Here is a 19282-nt window from a genome sequence, read left to right on the forward strand (position 1 = left end):
GCAAACTGCCTTCTCTGTCAATTTTTCTAGCCAGCTAGAGTTAAACCACAAATTCACCTGGTGTAATTTGCCTTTGAATCACAGCAGGATCTCACTTTGTCACTCCAGGACACTCGCTTTAAATGCTGGAACAAATTTTCCAATGTAGATGCTTGCAGCTGTGCACTTAGAATTGTATGCATATAATTTATGATCACAGATGTGATGTGTATGTATAAAGTGAGTATTTGTGCATGAACTTAGTCAGCTTGGCACCCAACTAGCAAGTAACCATGTAAATACCTGATGCAGATACACCCATTGGGCATTTACATTCATAGATTAGACATGTGTGCAATCACATGTGCCTAAATTTGAAAATCTGACCTGCTGTATTTTAAACTTACTGTACATTACTTTTACACGCAATTTTCAGGATTGCATTTTCCACACTGAGACTATTATAGCTGTAAAAGGAAAAGATAAAATGCTCACTAAAACTGTGGGAATTGAAATAAGCAGGGGTCATGTTGTATCATAATTTGGGGACAGGAATTTAAGAGCTGATATCTTCCTAAAATTCAGACATGCCAGATTCATATGCGAGGTAAAGCCATTGAAAGCAGGTTTCAGAGTAGCAGCCGTGTTAGTCTGTATCCACAAAAAGAACAGGAGAACTTGTGGCACCTTGGAGATGAACAAATGGATTGGCGCATAAGCTTTCGTGAGCTACAGCTCACTTCATCGAATGCATGCCTTAAAAAAAAATCTGTACGAGTTTTTTCATGAAGTTGATAAATTTCCACTCCACACAGCTAAATTCAGTGCCTTGCGTAATGACAGGTTTCAGAGTAGCAGCCGTGTTAGTCTGTATCCGCAAAAAGAAAAGGAGGACTTGTGGCACCTTAGAGACGAACAAATGGATTGGAGCATAAGCTTTCATGAGCTACAGCTCACTTCATCGGATGCATGCAGTGGAAAGCCATGCTCCAATAAATGCGATCGTGTCTAAGGTGCCACAAGTCCTCCTTTTCCACTGAAATCAGTGGAGTTACACGAAGGATGAATTTGGTCCCAAATTGCATGTGGTCAGGAAGGCCACTCCCCTCTTCTAGCCCAGGGAGTTTTTTTAAATCTGAAAAAAACTGGTGCGTTCCAAGGTAAAGGGATTAAAATAATCAAATCTGGAACTCACTGCGACTGATTGTACCAAATTCATCCCCGCTGTGACTTCATTGAATTTGGCCAACTAGTCTTTATCGTTCAACTATTTTCGAGTTATTAAGTTTCAAGGTTTGGGAGCAGCATTCCTTGTAGAGTCAAAACATTGCAAACCTAGGGAGCCTAAAGCAAAGCATCTAAAGCTATATTTAGGTACTTCAATAAATGGCCTCATTTTCATGTCCAGTCTGCAGCTTCCACTGAAGGCAAGGGAGCTGAACATAATTCAGCACCTGTGAAAATCAGGTCAGACTTAATGTAGATGCCTGAATATGGGTTTAGGTTTCTAGCTTTGGAAACAAGTTTTGAAAAATTTGGCCTCTGTTTTTTAATAATCAGATGATACATATGTGCTATCACTTGTTAAATTCTAAACCAAGACAGGAACAATTTGCAGTACTGTATACCAAAGACAAATACTTCGAAGACATTGCTGTCTGTGGGTCTGAAAATTATGCTTCATCTTTGCTGAATGGTATTGAAAAACTAAAGCTAATTGACTAAGTTGAGGTAATCTCTGTAAAATCAAAAAGTACAAATACATTAAAAAATAGCAAATATCTTACCATAGGCCCTCGTGGTCCCACTGCCCCATGCTCACCCTGTGAGAAAGACATTCATATTAGTGATGAAGAGAAACTCTAATGTCTTGTTGGCTTGGCTAGTAATGGAGTGCAAGTGTCCCGAAAGAACTTGGTAACAGTATTAGCCTACCTTCTGCCCTTGTCGTCCTGTAAGTTCTCTTAGAGATCCATCTGCAGATATGATAACTCCTGGTTCTCCCTTTTCACCCTACAGTTCACATAATCATTTTGTGATGTTTATACAACAGTTCTAAACAAAGCTTTACTTGCAAAGACCAGACAGCTTCAAAAGGTCAGTGCAGCAACATCTTTGTTGGTTCAAAGTAGTGACAGGCTGGTGGGAGAGATGGCAACTACAAAAAAGTGACTAGGGTGGATTTTAATTGGGGGCGGGGGGAGATGAGGGTTGTTTCTTTTTTAACCATGGTACAATAAAACAAAAACATCCTGCTCCTAAAAACCCTGAAAGAGAACCAAAATAATACAACAAGCCTTCCCTCAGCTAGTGCCCCTAACTGAAAGTGTAACATGAAACCTAAATAGCTCCCTGGCTGTCATCAAAGCAGAGGTCTTTTCTTCTAAACATTTGGAGCATGATGCTGTCCTATTACCTCTAGCCAATAAACTTTAGTCACCAAGAGCTGGGCTGTGAACCCCTTCGTTTCACTAGTAAGCTGCTACTGCAAGGAGGGCTCCAATTCAATTCAGTGGAACCAATCACATGAATAACTGCTCCGCAGTGGGAATAAGTGGTTCCCAGTGTGGCCCTAGTAGCTGCCATCACCCACCCTACTGCAGCCAAGGCATCCTGAACAACCTGGTCCCACAACCTCAAAGTGAAGAAATTTGGCCTCTGGCTTGACACCAACCACTGCCCCGCTCACCACAGTAACTCTGCTGAATAGTCAGCTCAGTGCACTGCCATTCTACTGCATCTTCCCCGAAGCTTTAGGAATGTTTGAGTCATTCATACTTGGGCTCACAAGAAGGCTTGCCTTGATGCATTACTGACCCCATCTCCTGTTCAGTACTATGGACTCAGAGCCATGAGGAAAGTACCCCAGGGACCTCTAAAGGGAGTATTTCCCCAAATATTTATTCAATGGCCCACACTCCCAGGGGTCTTTCAGTTCTGCAGCCTGAGATCAGTAGCCTTAAAAACAGCTGCCATTCTTGGCTCAGGATCATTGGAAGACCATTGACGCTGTGGTCAAACACATTCCAAAAGATCAGCATGCCATCTTTCATTCACTGGCATGTAATTTCACAGTTAAGAGTCTAGTTTTGCTCCGCTCTGGGAACCTATTTCAGACTTTAATTAAACAATATCTACACCATCACATTAACTGACAAGAAATCAACAAAACAGTTGTATGAGCTACCTAAGAAAGCAAAGGATCAGAAGAGTGGTCTTTTGCTTTCCTTTTTCTCTTCTCTTCTCCAAGGCTGCAGTAGCCCAGTTGTTCCTGACCACCTGCTTCCTGCCCCCATTCCTCTCCCAACAATGCCACAATCCCAAACCTCACAGAACTAGAGTCCTCAAATCCTGCTCATTCTGTGTAGTGGGGTTCTGCTACAGGCAGGGTCCTCTGCGCCCATGGAGGAGGGAGCAAGATTTGTCCTTCTATAATTTACATAGCCTTTTTGCTGTGCTTCCTTTTTCCTTCCTACGCCATTGGCATGGATGATCAGTTTACAGAAAAAGGTCACCTCATACCCAAAATGTTTAATGTTTACGCAGAGTCATTCTGACAATTGTGCAAAATGAAATGTAGAGTTTCAGCATCAGTCTCTGTATATTAGTCCCCAAGAGAATTTCAAGGTATTTTGTTTAATAGTGCTGATTTCCACTGACATTTCTTTTGAAACTCTAGTACCAACTCATTAATATCCCTGTGGAGAGCAAAATGAAAACCATAAAAGCAACAGAGTAATGCCACCAGACGTAAATGGTTTAACTCATTTCTGAGCACATTCATCTCTCTAGTGCACATGGGATGCTACTCATTCCTTCTTACCGGTTGTCCTTTTGGTCCTTGTAATCCAGTCAGTCCAATATTACCTTTTGGTCCCCTTGGGCCCTAAAAGGGTAAAAATAAAAGTCTTTTATAACTGGTTTGAATAAGAGCTTTTCAGATGTCAGTTGAGAATAAGGAAGCACATTTTGATCAATTTAATTTCTTATAGTTGGAGATCTGAAACTTTGAATCACTCCAGTTTTAATTGTCCCAGGAATCTCCTTTCCCTAGTCTAAGGCCACTGCTATCTGCATCACTTAATTACAGAAACTATTCCCTACAGTTGTTCTGTGGAGAAAGGTTGGCTTGCATTTTGTGTTGCAGATTTCCCTTAAAAGTGCACTGAAAACCTTTTTTACCGTGCAAAAGCTGAATTCAAGTTTCTGTGTTTCTTCTGCATCAGTAAAGAACAAAACTGACAGCTAAAGCAGGATGAGAGTGACATTTAAGTCTCCACAATTATTCTAGTAACAATTAGGGATCTTATACAGCTTGTTACATTAATTTTTAAAAGCTTGTCCATTCATTTTATCCATTTCCATGCAGCCCACAAAACCCAGACCTACCTTTTGCCTAGATTATTCTGCCTATGGACTATGGAGCCTGGGATCCTGTACCCAAACCTACACGTTGAAACCATCAGTGGCTTTTGAAACTTTTGAAAAATTCTTATATTTGAATCCATAAACTAAATAAAATTGGTAGGGAGTTACAATTTGATCACAATAGACAGCCAGCATGACACTAAGGTGCTGGGACTTTGGTATTATATCATTTTGGAGAAGTCCTGTAACATTTAATGAGAAATAATTTTGCAGAGTTCTTTGTATCATCCTATGGAATTTAAACAGGGTATTGTGTCCCTCTTATAGAATGTTATAGGATGGGCCTAAAAAAACTATAGAAAGGATATAATTCTCCATTAAATGCTATAGCTTTGAAGGTAATTTCTTTAATACCCTATTGATTTCATCCCTATTAAATTCTGTAGGACTTTTCTATAGGGACTAAACACTTATCAGACCTAGTTACAGATTTAAAATATGGCACTAAACTGAATTAAGTCAAATGTTAGGTATAAATATGATACAATTTATGTACCAAAATGGATGATGCATCTTTTGACTTCCATTGAACAAGTGTTTATTTCTACAGTATTTGTAACATTCTGTCTAGTTTTACTCATTTCTGTCTAGTTTTATTCTCCAATTTGACATTTATGAGCTTTGAGAATTTGTCAGGCTTTGTATCAATTTTGTATGATTCCAAATGCTGAAACATTAATGAGCTCATTTCCATATTTAAAACTGACTTAAAACCTTAGAACATAATGCTTACAGGAAATCCTGGTAAACCGGGCCTGCCATCTGGCCCCTGTAAAACACAAAAAACCCACAAGTACATATTATAGTGTAAAGTGGATTGTGCAGTTTCTGTGTCTCTACTAGTTTGTGAACATTAACTATTTTTAATGGTATTCACATGCAAAATACTTCATTAAGGTGGTGTTAAGGTTGCAGACATGCAGCACTGTCCTATGCTCTCTCCAGAGCATAGAGATTAATTCTCAAATGTTGGAAAACCCAGGAAATGCAGAGAGTTTAGGTGACATTTCCCTCACAGTACAGCCACATAATATCTTAACTCTGCCCTCTCTGATCTCTGTCCTAAGGACATCATGGTACTTTACTCCTTCTTCAGCCTCTGCTAGCCTGCAGCAAATAGCTCATGGATCTGTGGTGTTGCACAGAGCACAGCAAGGGCCCGTTGCACTGTGAATAGGAGACCTGATTGGGATTTGCGCTGGGCACAGAGGAAGTGACAGACTTGTTGAGGGAAGTAAGGTACTGTTATCATCCCAGTTGCTCTTGCCATCCCCAGGGGGTCAGATTTAAGGCTGAATGGCTGTGCTGTTTGTGAAGAGTCATCTGTATTGTCTTCTTAGTCATGGTGAGCTTGGCAGTCTACTACTCCCCCTGTTGGCTCTCCTTCTTTTTTAGGGAAAGGTCTAAAGCCTGGCTGTCCACTACAGGTAGCCATGGAGATTCTTGGGTGGGAAGCCCAAGGTTCTCCTTCTCTCTGCAACCCTGTCAGTGATGCAGTATGGCCCACCAGATTCCCAGCATGCCTCCTCCAGACCTGTAATTGAAATATAACATGATATGCACTATATACACTACCTAGAATGCATTTTTGCTGCACAATATGGAAGATGCAAGTTACACAGCGGTTAGAATCCGCTATTGTGAAACATGCTAGACTGCACAAAGAGCTACTGCCAAAATTATAGGGGCCACTGGATGGGGTGAGCAGAAAAAGCTAAGAGACCACAAATGACAGGTTGCAGAGAAAGGGCTAACAAAGTCCGAAACAGAACTTTCCAGAATCTCAGAAAGGATTCAGCCTTAATCTGCTTCACGGGTGGACAGAAGTTTGCCCCTTGCTCCAATTAAAAAAAAATCAACTGTGTTCAAAACAAGAATTAAACATTTACTTTGGTAACAGGAGCTACCAACACACGCAATGAAAATAATAAAAGATACAGTTTGTTCATGTCAGATAAATTGTTCTAACAGGATATTCTGAGCATCTGGCATTTCTTGCCCCATTTGGGGAGACTTAGCCTCCAAGCCTCTTATACACACTGCCCAGGAGGTTTGTAAAGGTGAGCTACTCAAATCCATAAGACAAGTGGGCCAAATTCTACCCTCATATGTATCCATACAGCTCCCACTGAAGTCAATAGAAAATGAATGTGCTGTCTTGACTTCTCCTCTAGACCAGTTTTTTTTAATCAAAAAGCAAAAAACCAAACAACAACAACAACAACAAAAACACCAAGCAAAAAACAAACAAAACAAGAACAAAAAACCCACCCCAGCATAGCCTTCTTCCTCAAATGTGTCTTTTGGGACAACTAGTAAGGGGTTCTTAAATGATTCCCAGCCATTATTCACATGAAGCTTAGTTATCAAAGGGGGCGGGATCTGCAGGGAATAGCAATGAGCAAATCCAAAAACGTAACCTTAAATCAAGTCTGCTTTGCTTTGTATAAAAGCAGTGGTGCAAAGAAGCCTGAGCATACTGGTGAATCTAGCCGTTGGAGCTTGGAATCAGTTCAGAGAAGCATCCAGAATTTCAGATGTTTAACTGAACTCTCCTAAACTCCTGGCTGAAAAAAACAAGCCCAAAATCTTGTATCAATAGTTGTCTCATAAGATTTCCATCTCTTTCAGTCACAGCTAGAAATGCCATGAGAACAGCCTCATTTGCAGTAGTTCAGGATTTCTGATTCCAGGCTCAGGCAGAAATGAACAAAATCTTATCAGAACACTTCAGGACCCTAAAAACAAACTAACAAGCAAACAAAATATCTGGTCCTAGAAATGGATGCAAACTTAGTAGGCTTTTATTTTTTTCTGCACCAATTCTCCTCTTCCAGTTAGGCAGACATCTGTCGTTCAGGGTCAGAGTTTGGCCCATCTCTAATTCTTTTCTTTAGAATACATTTTACACAAATGTAGGGAAGTTAATTTACCAACACAGGATCCAGTTCTGTTCTCAGAACATGTCTCTCTACATGTCCCACAGAAGTCAGTAAGGAGTGTGTGTGTGTGTGTGTGTGTGCGTGTGTCTGAAGAACAGGGAGGTGGGCTTTGCATAGTACTTAAAGAGAAGCACTGAAGTATGAAACAAATCCTTGCATTTAATAAGGCAGAATATACTCACTGAAGGCCCAAGCAGTCCTTTAATTCCCGTAAAATTAGAAATTCCATCCGTATCATTGAGAAGTAGCTAAAAAATAAGGACAAAAAACAAAGTATCTCAAATATTTAATTGGTTCTCTGGGGTAGACACATTTCTAGAAATGCACAGACAGCTTACAAAATCCTGTAATAACTATGGAGATAGAAAATGTAGACCTGGCTATTGGGAACATTCTTTGCTTTTTCCTTTGGTGTCATGTATTTGGAATACCACTACTTCGCATTTTTATTACACCTTACATTAACGATCTCAGAGTGCTTTGCGGACATTACAGAGCTGAGTATCTATGTCCCTGTGAGGTAGGAATCCCTACGTTACAGATGAGGAAACAGACACGGAGGGGTTGTGACTTGAGATCATATTTTCTCTATAGGATGAAGATTAAAATAAGTGTTTTAGACCCCATGCTTCAATGCTGAGTGGGTGTTGGAGTCTGAGGCTATGGCTACACTTGCAGATGTAGAGCGCTGGGAGTTAAACCAGCCCTCGGAGACAGCAGCAGGGAAAGTGCTGCTGTGTGTTCACACTGTTAGCTGCAAGCGCAGTGGGGTGGCCACATTAGCAGCTCTTGCAATGCCACAGAAAGAAGTGCATTGTGGTAGCTATCCCAGTGTGCAAGTGGCTGCAGAGTGCTTTTCAAATGCGGGGGGTGGTGGAGTGTGACAGGGAGTGTGTTGTGTATATGTGGGGTGAGAGAGTGGGTTTTGGGGGGCAGAGTGTGTCACCATGCTGTCTTGTAAGTTCAGACAGCAGCAGGGGGAAGGGGGAAACCCTTGACATAAGCCCCCACCCCCTGCCTCTCTCTCACACATGCACAAACACCTGCCTCTGCAACAGGCGCATTCCATACTAATGTTTTGCTTTGTGTCCCGGAGCAGATAAGCATGCCGGATGTCAGAAACGGAGCTTTGAAAGGGGATATCCACATGCCTGCAGCTGAGTACAATGACCAGAACGGCCACTTGATTTAAAGGGATTATGGGATGTTTCCGGAGGCCAATCACAGTGCAGTAATGCAACACGTCATCCACACTGACGCCTGAGCATTTCAGCCAGGGCGCAGCAAGCTCTATGTTTCTCGTGGAGGTGGATTACCAGGGGTGCTCCAGCCGCGGAGTTCAGGTGCTCTACGTGCCTTGCCAGTGTGGACACCTCAGGAGTTAGGGCGCCCGGGGCTGATTTAATGTGCTTTAACTTGCAAGTGCAGCCAAGCCCTCACTGTGCACATCTCATTGCAGGATTCAGGCTCTAATGACATTTTGTTCCTATTTCATTTTGGTTTTGGACAGCTTCTTTACAGATTGAAATTATTTCCCCCATGGTGTATAATGCAGTCATACTTTACAGTACAGCAGGATGGTGACAGCTTGATTTTGTAAACTATCCATATATGCCTTTTACATAGAAGAAACCCTCTAACTCATCCTTATTCAGTTTTTCCTGATTGCTTCATTTCTTTCACTTTCTTCCTGATAGTCCCATTTGCTTTAAAAAACATATCCCTACTTTGATCTCAAATATGTCTTCACACAGACTTTAACTTGTCCAATTTGTCTTCTGATTTGTATGTAAGCAGTGTCAGGATGAGCTCCACCCTGACATCTGGTGGTGAGGTGTGGCAAGTTGTGGAAAAGAACTTCAGGGGCCGATCTCATTTGCATAGGCACACCCACCACGCCTAGAATGAGACCATAGCTGCCCAAATGGTCACTTTGGCTGCTGTGGGATCCCCAGTGTCTCTGTTATTGGGGCAGGAAGAATAAATTGTTATTACCCTGATTATGGGAACTGTGCTTGGAACTGTACGTGGCCTTTTGTTATGATGGAGGGATTCACCATCAACTAAGTAGCACTCGCTAGGCAAGGGTCATGGGTTCCAAAACTCTGAATTGAGAGAGACTTGAGATAGGTATTAGTACCTGGTGGTGTGGGCCCCTTTGTGAGGGCCTTACATGCTAATTGCACTTCCTCCTCTCTCCACTGTGGAATATCAGAGCTAATTTTGATTTCATTAGAAGTCTAGTTATAGGCTGCTGAGCTCATTTTGGGCTGACAGTGCACCAGCACTGGGGCTCCCCTACTATAAGCTGAATTCACCTAAGAGCTGAAATCACTGAGTGTTGTGTTAAGTAGTGGGGGAGCCTGAAGATATATTGTGGAGCAGTTGGCGGGCCGGCTGGAGTGCCTTGCGGACCGGCTGGTGGAGCAGTTTGTGGATGGCAGGAGCTGCTTGTGGGCCGTGGAGCTGAGCGAAGGAGTTCGTGGGGTGGCTGGCAGAGCGGAGCGCAGCTGAGCGAAGGAGTTCGTGGGGCGGCTGGCAGAGCGGAGCGCAGCTGAGCGAAGGAGTTCGTGGGGCGGCTGGCGGAGCGGAGCGCTGCTATGGAGCTATGGGGCGGTCAGCTTCAGATCATGTAAGGTGCCTCTTACCCCCGTCCCATTTCCACCCAGGTTGGGAGGTAAAGCTCTGCAGATAAACTTTCGAACTTAGGGGCTGCCCTGACCAGGGACAGAGACTTTTGGGGCATTGGACTTTTGGGACTTTGGGTGATTTGGGGTTGCTGGACTCAAGAACCAAAGGGAAAAGGGCATGCCCCAATTTGCTTGGGGTGGGTTTTTTGCTCATGGGTTTTGTTATGAATCCTGTTGGTGGTGTTTCCCAAACATAATGCCACATTGTTTCTCTCTGTTATTAAAAGGCTTTTGCTACACTCAGACTAGGTGCTTGGAAGAGGGGAAGTATTGCCTCTTGGAGGCGCCCAGCGGGGGTGGTATATATTTGTCCCAGGTCACTGGGTGGGGGCTCGATCCGGTTTGCATTGTGTTATTGGAATGGATCCCCTAGATATTGAACCCGGCCCTTGTTGCTGCCAACTCTGACGGGCAGAAGGGTTACATGTATATCATTCTTTCATCTAAGCAAGCAACTCTATCCACTCCAGACTCAGATTGCGTATGTTGTAAAACACATCCTGTGTAATACCAGCACTTGAACTCCAAACCACCATCCCTTGCTATACCGGCTACAGACACAATGTTTTGAAAATTGCTGTTTGCAAGAGGGTGGGTCAGAAAAGGAAAAGCAGAAGAAAAATCTCCTTTGACCATCACATCAGGGGACATTTATAGCCACTGAGCACTAATACATACAATGAATTGAGCACATTCCAGATTCACTTCCCTCCAGGTGTGGTGCAGCCTCCTAAAGGATGTTGTTCTTTGCTGGATGCTGCTACCTGCCTCCTTTTTCTTCATATGCCACAATATGTGCAAAGATGGGTGCCAAATATTAGGAGCTGAAATTCGTATGTAGGCACCTGGAAACCTATTTGAGGTTCATGTGTCAGCACTCTGCCCCTGAGGAGAGCAGCATCAGACCCCTGTGCAGTTTGCTGTGGCCTGGCTCCCAGTGTAGCAGAATCACATTGGTTCCACTGTATTCCAGGCTCTGTGTCCCTCCAGACAGGGGGCAAGATGTGTGCTAATTACTTCAATTATAGTAATAAAAGCATTCTGCTGTTGCAATTGTTCTGCCATATCTTCAGTTGGTGGCAGAATTCCAGGAGCCCTGAGGTTACACAATCCTTTTGAATTACTCAGTATTTAACCATTCACTTTGGGGCTGATCTAGAGACTATTGAAGTCAATGGAAAAACTCTGATTTCAACCTGCTTTGGACCAGACAATTTGTGTACAGTGTAAATGATCTGTAGCCTCAAGCCTCAATTAGACTATATGTGTGTCAGGCAAGCACAAGCATTTTAAGCAATTCTATAGCTATATGAAAATACAGAGTACAGAGATGCCTATCACATAGCAGACTCCTCGTCTCTCCATTCCGCTCCAAGTGTAGTCATTTGCCCTGTTTCTTTGGTTTGTTTGTTTTGCAAGCAACTTTCACAGTGATAATGCAGCAATGAGACCGCTTGCCATTTCACGTCAGCCTTTTGAGACCATATCCTGGGCCGCGAGTGCTGCCTAAAACATGGGACTTTCTTTTTTTACTAATATGTTGAAGTAACAATAACATTCGTTAGCTTTACTGGTTAATGGATTCTTGGATTTTAAGTACATTATGTGTGGAGCTTTCAACTGCTCATCCCATGGGACATTAAAATACTAGAGGCAGAATTGCTAAAAGAACATAATGCAAAAATCATTTAAATTTCTTTTCTATTTCCTGGATCAGACTCTCTCCATTCCTTCCTCATTAGTTTTTTGGACATTAAATATGACGGATCAATGACTGAAAAAGAAATTTTGCTGCTCACTTTCCCCCACATTGGTTTCTACTGAACTTTACGGTGGGGAAAGGGGTGGGGGAGCAGGGGATTTCAGTAAAGATCAATTACAGTTTTACACTGAAAAGACAAATGGTATAAATGTTCTACCAAAGGACAAGTGTGACTTACTGGCCCTTCAAAATGACCAAAATGTAAAAGTTCCCAGAGCAAAATAGCCTAAATGATATAATCTGATCACATTTTAGCATTTCATATCAGCAAATTACAACAAACTGGGAGAAAAAAACCCTTTTGTATTGGGCTTTGGATTGACAATGTGTGGTGAATGTCGGACAGAATTCAGAAGAAAGGAATGTCTGAACAACTGAGACTCTCTTTGGGAGATGATGATGAATTTCTGTTGCAGTAACTCACCTGGGCTCCAATCACAACAATTTGAGGCCCTATTGTGCTGGGCACTACACAAACACACACAGGTCCTTCCCTGAATTGATTGCAATCTAAGGCTCCAATGCTGCAACTTATAGACTGCAGTGACTGAGGTGAATGGCACTCGTGAATGGTGCTCGTGTATTATCAATTTCAAGACCAGAGCCCAATTTCCTTCATCCATTGTCTACCCAGTAATATCTATCTACTACACAAATAATAAAGTTTCAAATATAGAAAAAGAATGCTATTGTGATGTTGCTCTAGCACAATGGTTTAAATTGCCAAACTGACTGGCAGAAAGTGGCACGGCTCTGGCATGTCTGCTTCCATTAGGTCTGCTGTGTGTCCAGTGCTACTGATGCTTCTGGATGTTTTCCTGTGAGGCTGAAATAGCAAAATGTACAGGGACGCTATAACTCTCTAGCTAAGAAAACCTCTATAGAGCAAAGTTAATACGTCCTGTATAAATACACCGGCTATTATCAGATCAAGCCCCACCTGGTCTCTCCCCTACATCATCCTATATAGAATCAACCTCCTCCAAATTCACTGTGCTTTCAATGCCTCAAAAAAAAGAAAAAAAAATCACACAACTAATAGTGGATAGGTTGAGAGCTAAATGGGGACAGTTATCACTTTGTCTATTTATAATAACAGTTTGTTGCAAATGCACAGAGAGTTGAATACATTTATTTTTAACCCGCTCTTTCACCTCATATGTCATTTGTCTTCCTAGACTACAAGGTCTCTGGGGCAGAAGCTAGCTTTTTGTATATATGTATCTGAACAGCACTTAGCATAATGCGGCCCCAATTGACCATGGGGCCCCTGGACACTACGGTAATATATAGTGAAGGTATTTGATACAGGAATCTTGGACAATAGAGAGGACGCACAATACATTTCCCCGACAGTTGTTAATCACCGTATTAATGTGTGGCAATTGTGAAGTGTGTGGAGAAGCTGCTTGGCCTCCAGCATGCTAACATTGTGATCTGTGTCAGCTTCAGGGATGCTCGGCACTTCACTCACACATAAGTGCCTTCCACCTGACGATCTCATAATCCTTTACAAACATTAACAAACTGAACCTCAAAATATCCATCTCAAGGGGCCATGGTTATCAAACAAAGGCAAAAGAAGTTAAACGTCTTGCCAAAGAAGGTCACCCAGAAGCACTGTGGCAGAGCTAGGAAGAGACCTTAGATCTCCTGAGTTTCAATCCAAGGCCTATACCACCAGATCATCCTTTACCTGAAGGCTATTAAAAAGCTGCCAAAAATTAAAGCAGAAACTGGATGAAACACACAGCATTAATTCCTTCATTCACCCAGGGTTTTTGAGCCACTTTCAAGATAACATGTTCATTCCCGTCCTGCAAAGAAGCTACCCAAACTCCTTTGGGGCTTTGGTTGCCATCATTAGGGACCCACTTTCTGCCACAATTATTATCACTGTCAGAACCTCGTTGCTTTAGTCAATATAAAATGTAAAGTCTGAGTTAGCTTTCTGACTTTGTTATTGTCTAGCTCCTATCATGCAGATTCCTCACCTCTGATTACAAGCCTTGGCAGACTGCAGCTAACCACCTGACTTCTCTCAAACAAAGAGAATCCTTTAGAGGGTAAGATTACATGGCTCTCCTGAGTGAACAAGGTTCCTGTAGCCATTCATAGCTTCACCAATTCCCAATGTCATACCAAATTGACTACACAGACTTTTGTAATAAGTTTGCAATTTGGTTCATCTAAACTTCTAGGCTTCTTTTTTCCTACTAGTATTATCTATAACCTAAAAGCCTGAAATACACTAAGCAAACCCCATTGAAAATGTGTGTGGTGTGAAAGGACATGCAGCTTTCTGAACCATCTTTCACCAGCATGCTCTTTGACACTTGCTGATACTACTTCAGCACAAGAGCTATTTCTTCGGTTTGTATGGTATACACCTGGTAGAAAGCATGGTGGAGTCTAGACACTACTGCAGTTTGATTCCAGGCATTGCTGGAGTCACAGGGTGTGCCTATACTGCAATTAAGACATCTGCGGCTGGCCCGTGCCAGCTGACTCAGGCTTGCGGGGCTCGGGCTAAGGGTCTGTTTAATTGTGGTGTAGACATTCAGGCTCTGGTGGGAGCCCAGGCTCCAGGTCTCTGTGAGGTGGAAGGTTCCCTGAGCTCAGGCTGCAGCCCAAGCCCTAACAGCGACACCAAAATTAAACAGACCCTTAGCCTGATCCCCACGAGTCCAAGTCAGCTGGCATGGGCCAGCCATCGGTGTCTAAATGCAGTGTAGTGTAGACATGCCCACAGAGGCCCCTTTACTTTATACTTCCTCTATTCTGTATTCCCTAATTAATTTTTCTTCATTTTTATGGCTTCTGCAGAGTCACCTGCACATGCTAAGAGAAGCAAACACTGTTCTGTTAGAGTCTTCACTCATTTTACTGCCCTTTTTCATCTTTTTGTCGTGGGAAGGCATGGGTGACCAGACGTAGTAATGGGAGCCAGAGTCCACAGTCACAAGACAGAAGTGGAGTCAGCTGGGTCAGGATAGTGGGAAGTCAAAAGAAGGAGCCAAACTGGAGATCAGAACCACGAGTTGGGAACCAGAGTCAGGCCGGGTCAGGATACCAGAGGCTCAGAGGCAGGAACTAAACTGGAGGTCAGGAGCCACAAGTAAGATGCCAGGAGGCAAGCTGCAGGAGGCACACAGTCCAAAGCAGGGTGAAATCCAGTTGTTCAGACAGCTTCCTGTTCCAGCTGCTGGCTTAAGTAGGGCCAGTGGGCCAATCAGCTGCTCTGGCACTCTGCCAATTAGACATTGGGGCAGAGCCTAACAGTGGAGCTAGGTTTCCTCCGTCCCAGGTAATCCATTGTCAGCAGGCTGTGAGGTGGAGGGTTGGACTGTGGCTGTTCCCATAATCCTACAGGCTGGGTTTGAGACACATGGGTCATGACTTAAAACTACGATTGGACAAATGTGTGTACGTGGAGGGGGATTAGGTGTAGACATTCATTGCAGATTTTTCTCTTTCAGGGCTGTATCTATGACCTGAACATCAACACCAATACCAGTTGGTCTTCCCTGCCATGTAACTCTAGATACATTTTAAGGACAGTAAAGTTCTTAACACTTTACAAAGACACTTACCTGTGGTACTGCTATGATTGGCCCTGGTGGCCCTGGTGGCCCTGGTAGTCCAACAATACTGGCACCATCCCGTCCTGGTTCACCCTATTTCAATAGTAGTACAGATGGAAAGGCCATTTATTAAACACCAAATCCCCAGTAACAATTCAATTAGAAAGAAATTGATCCCATCTTACCTTGGATCCTGTGTCACCCTTGTCCCCTTTGGGACCCTGCATGCAATTTAATAAAGGAGTGTTAACAATTTACAAGGGAAAGTTGTGGTAATACTTTCCCTCCCACCATGAGAGAATAATGTTCACGAAGGGCTTGATCTAAAGTGCAGTGAAGTTGATGGAAAGACTCTGGATTGCAATGGGTTTGGATCAGGCCCTAAGTGTATATTGGTTCTGAATGTTTTCAGTAATTTCTACTGCCTTTGACAGTATAAAAGTATGATAGAGGGCTGAGAGAACAGAGAGGAAGGAAACAGAGAGAGCTAGTATTTTTCACATACAGCACTGTATTTTTTTCCTAAGAGAATCCAAGCATTAGATTTATTGAAGGGTTCACAGGTGGGTCTCATGCTGATCTATTATGCATTTTTATGACCCTAAAAATTATATTTTAACAGAAAGCTGATGTATTAAAAAGAGTAAACCAAAAACCTTACTTTTTGTTAGAGTTGATACTGCTTTTTCCATTGGTAATAAAAACATAACACTTTGCAGTTATATGGTACTTGATTTCTATACCTTAGAGTTATTTACAAAGGTGGGTAGCACTTTATAGACAAGGAAGCCAAACCTACAGTTGGTGAAAATCAGCGTGGATTTACACCAGCTGGAGTTCCAGCCCAGATAATGTGAGAGACAAAGAGGTTTAAGTGACATGCCCCAGATTAAAGAGTAAACTAGGGTCAGAATCAGATTTCCTGTTTCCCAGCCCTGTCTTCAATCAACAAGATTACATGTGCCCCTGACACAAATGTGTAAATATTTCACTGAATAATAAATTCTATTGAACTAGGGTGACATTGCTAACTTAAACTAACATAAGCCAGGAAATTTAGAGTTAATTTACTCAGTTGTTCCTACATTTAACACAGAATAACCCCAGTTAATGACACTTTGTACCATGAGCGCTGCAACTCTCAACAGTGAACACAAAGTGTCACTCATGACCATGTAGAGAAAAGAAACAAGCACTGCTGTAATGGCTTAAAGTAATCCAGAGTAGGGATGTGCATGAGGTGCAGGGTTTGGGGCAGGTCAGCTCCTCCTTCAACCTCTATAACTTCCCTTCCAATGGCCAACTAGCCATCTGGCAATTTCTGCCTCTCTCTAGCTCTCATGTGCTGGAAAGCTTCCCAAGGATCTGTAAGTCCTCTCCTTGCTGCTAGGCCTGAGCTGGCTGATTGATTTATAATTTGGCTGGTTTAAATTTTTCTTAAAAACAGAAAGCAACCAATCCACATTTTTTAATGAAGCAACTATGAGCAAATGATTTCTAACATTTCACTTTCACCTGTTGGGTTACTGAGTTAAACGCATACGAACGTTTAAAACCTGCAAGCTTCTATTTTTCTCCTCTTCTAACTTAAAAAATGACACTTTATTTCAGAATGTATGCAAACCAAAAAAGCATTCGTAGGCCGACATCTTTTCTGCCAAGTTTCAATACAGAGTGAATTAATTGCCAGTTTACAATAGAAATGCTTAACAATATTGGTGCTTGCAGATTTCTCTAGAAGCAGGAACTTACCAATACATTTAAAAATGTGTTATACCAAAGAGTCTCTGATTTTTTCATAGTGTGGATCATGTCCAACTATACAGATTGCTTTGTGGACACCACCCTTCCCATTGGTGATACAATTGCCGACTGTTGCAATTACAGTTAATTGTTTACATGGTAACGCAACAGCAGGAAAGCATCATGTGTATTTTCAAGCTTCTGGTGCAGCTGGATACATGGATGAAAGCCAGCACAATGTGACCAGCCATCTCTCCATGGACCACTAGCATGTGCTCTGGGAGTTACTGGTAGTCCCTGGACTAGTTTGGGAACAACTGTGCTATGTGATCACACAAAGAAAGAGTATGGTGGTACAACTCACTACATCTCCAGGACGTCCAGCAACACCGGGAAATCCAGGTTTTCCATCTGCACCTTGCTCACCCTATCAAAACAGAAATACATATTCTATTATTAATTTTAAATTCAATGCAGCATCTATGGTATTCTATCAGCGTTGTAGAAAGCTGCTCAGTTATTCCATTGGAAAAGTTTTAAACATCACACAGTAACCAGTCATTTAAAAAAAAAATCAATCAGCTAATAAAGCAATTAAGAAAGCAGCAGACATAAATAGAGCTGTACTTTCTGCATTTGTTTCTTTATGTTTGGCCACATTGTTTCAGGGGAGACAAGAATCACCACACATAGCAGCCAATATGTGAGATTCCCTCAGTGAAGGAGGTGGCACTGTAGTTTTAAAATGTAGTTTTGCTTTTTTGAAGGAATTTTTACGCATTTACAGTACTATGCTCAACAAAACCTCTTAAAAGAAAAACAAAGTTGTAAAGATTCTAAATCTGCCAGATGACCCTGGTTGTGGCTGCCATCCTGGATTCTCTACACAATAGAAGGACTTAAAGATGATAGTTTATAAAATTTGAAATCTCCATTTTTCTTGGTACAGCACCAATAACCTTAACAGTATTGATGTTTCTGCTTCATTAAGAACAGTTTCTACCCTTTTATCACCTCACCTTTCCTCTGCCACCAGCAGAGTATGTTACTGAAGAACAAATGGACACTTCATTAACGGTGGGTAAAGTTTTCAAAAGAACCCAAGTGACTTAGGAGCCCACATTCCATTTTCAAAATGGTGCTTGGGAGGCTAAATCTCATTGAAGGTCAATGGGGCTTAGGTGCCGACACTATAACCAACCAACCCACCCACCTGCCCCATGGCAGCAAGTCTTAGAGCCTAGATCAAGGGATTGAGTGACGGAGCTAAAAATAGCAGTGTAGACTTTCCAGCTGGGGCTGGAGCTCGAGCTCTGAGCCCCTCCCACCACTCACTGGGTCTCAGAGCTCAACTCCAGCTTGAGCATGAAGATCTACACTGCTATTTTTAGCCCGTAAGGAGAGCCTAGTCAGCTGACTTGGACTCTGAGACTCGCTGCTCTCGGGTTTTGTTTTTGTTTGTTTCTTTGCAGTGCAGATGTACCCTTAGGTACTTCTGAAAATGTTACCCATTTTCTCTTAAGTAGCCACATGAGGTAAACTTCTCTAAAACTGTACAAACTGGTTCAATAATGTTTTAGCAATTCTACAAATGAGAAAAGAGCCTGTAGCCCATTTCCTATTTGTTAGTGAAATTCACTTCATCTCTGGAAAGCCCAAGCAGGTTTTGTATGCGCGAAGTGTGTGAAACACCGGGGGCAGAGTTGGACGAAAAACCTGCAGAAGTCCTTCCCTATCATTTGTGTGTAACTGCATTTCTGTAATCACAGATCTCAGGGAATCTCCACAGGCTAGCTCCCTTCTCCACCTACTGCACCAGCCTATATGGGGTGAACAGGACTTCCTCCACAGCTTGCGGATGTCTGTAGGCTGTTACCCAGTGTACATGAGGGGTGCTATACAGCTGCATGGTGGTGCTTTATCAGTGACTCACCAACCGTAAGGTTGAGACAGAACAGAGGGTCTTGGGGACCTCCTCAACAGGGTAAGTTTCACCCATGTGCAGATGAAATGGGTTAGGACTAAGAGGACTAATAGTTAGGACTAAGAGCTGCTAATTCACTTCTTGTTGGAACAAATGTTCAATAATTTCACCAACTCTTTTTCTTACTCAAGTTTAACTGGGAAAGAAAGACATGATTTTAGTTAACATAA

The 19282-nt window shown here is 42.5% G+C and overlaps 1 protein-coding gene across 8 annotated transcripts in view; it reads right to left on the reverse strand.

Moving 5' to 3' along the window:
* The window catches only part of COL15A1 (collagen type XV alpha 1 chain), a 282083-nt gene that overhangs the window by 55246 nt on the left and 207555 nt on the right, over nt 1-19282 (reverse strand). For all 8 annotated transcript variants that reach the window (XM_073332560.2, XM_073332555.2, XM_073332559.2 and 5 more), the window contains 8 exons: nt 17493-17555; nt 15571-15606; nt 15395-15478; nt 7532-7597; nt 5141-5176; nt 3803-3865; nt 1915-1992; nt 1767-1802 (listed from right to left, as the gene is read on the reverse strand). In XM_073332560.2, coding sequence (XP_073188661.2) covers nt 1767-1802; nt 1915-1992; nt 3803-3865; nt 5141-5176; nt 7532-7597; nt 15395-15478; nt 15571-15606; nt 17493-17555 — 462 coding nt within the window. The remainder of the gene's footprint in view (nt 1-1766; nt 1803-1914; nt 1993-3802; nt 3866-5140; nt 5177-7531; nt 7598-15394; nt 15479-15570; nt 15607-17492; nt 17556-19282) is intronic.

Source organism: Lepidochelys kempii, chromosome 2 (genome assembly GCF_965140285.1).
Source record: "Lepidochelys kempii isolate rLepKem1 chromosome 2, rLepKem1.hap1, whole genome shotgun sequence".
In the NCBI taxonomy this organism is placed as follows: domain Eukaryota; kingdom Metazoa; phylum Chordata; order Testudines; family Cheloniidae; genus Lepidochelys; species Lepidochelys kempii.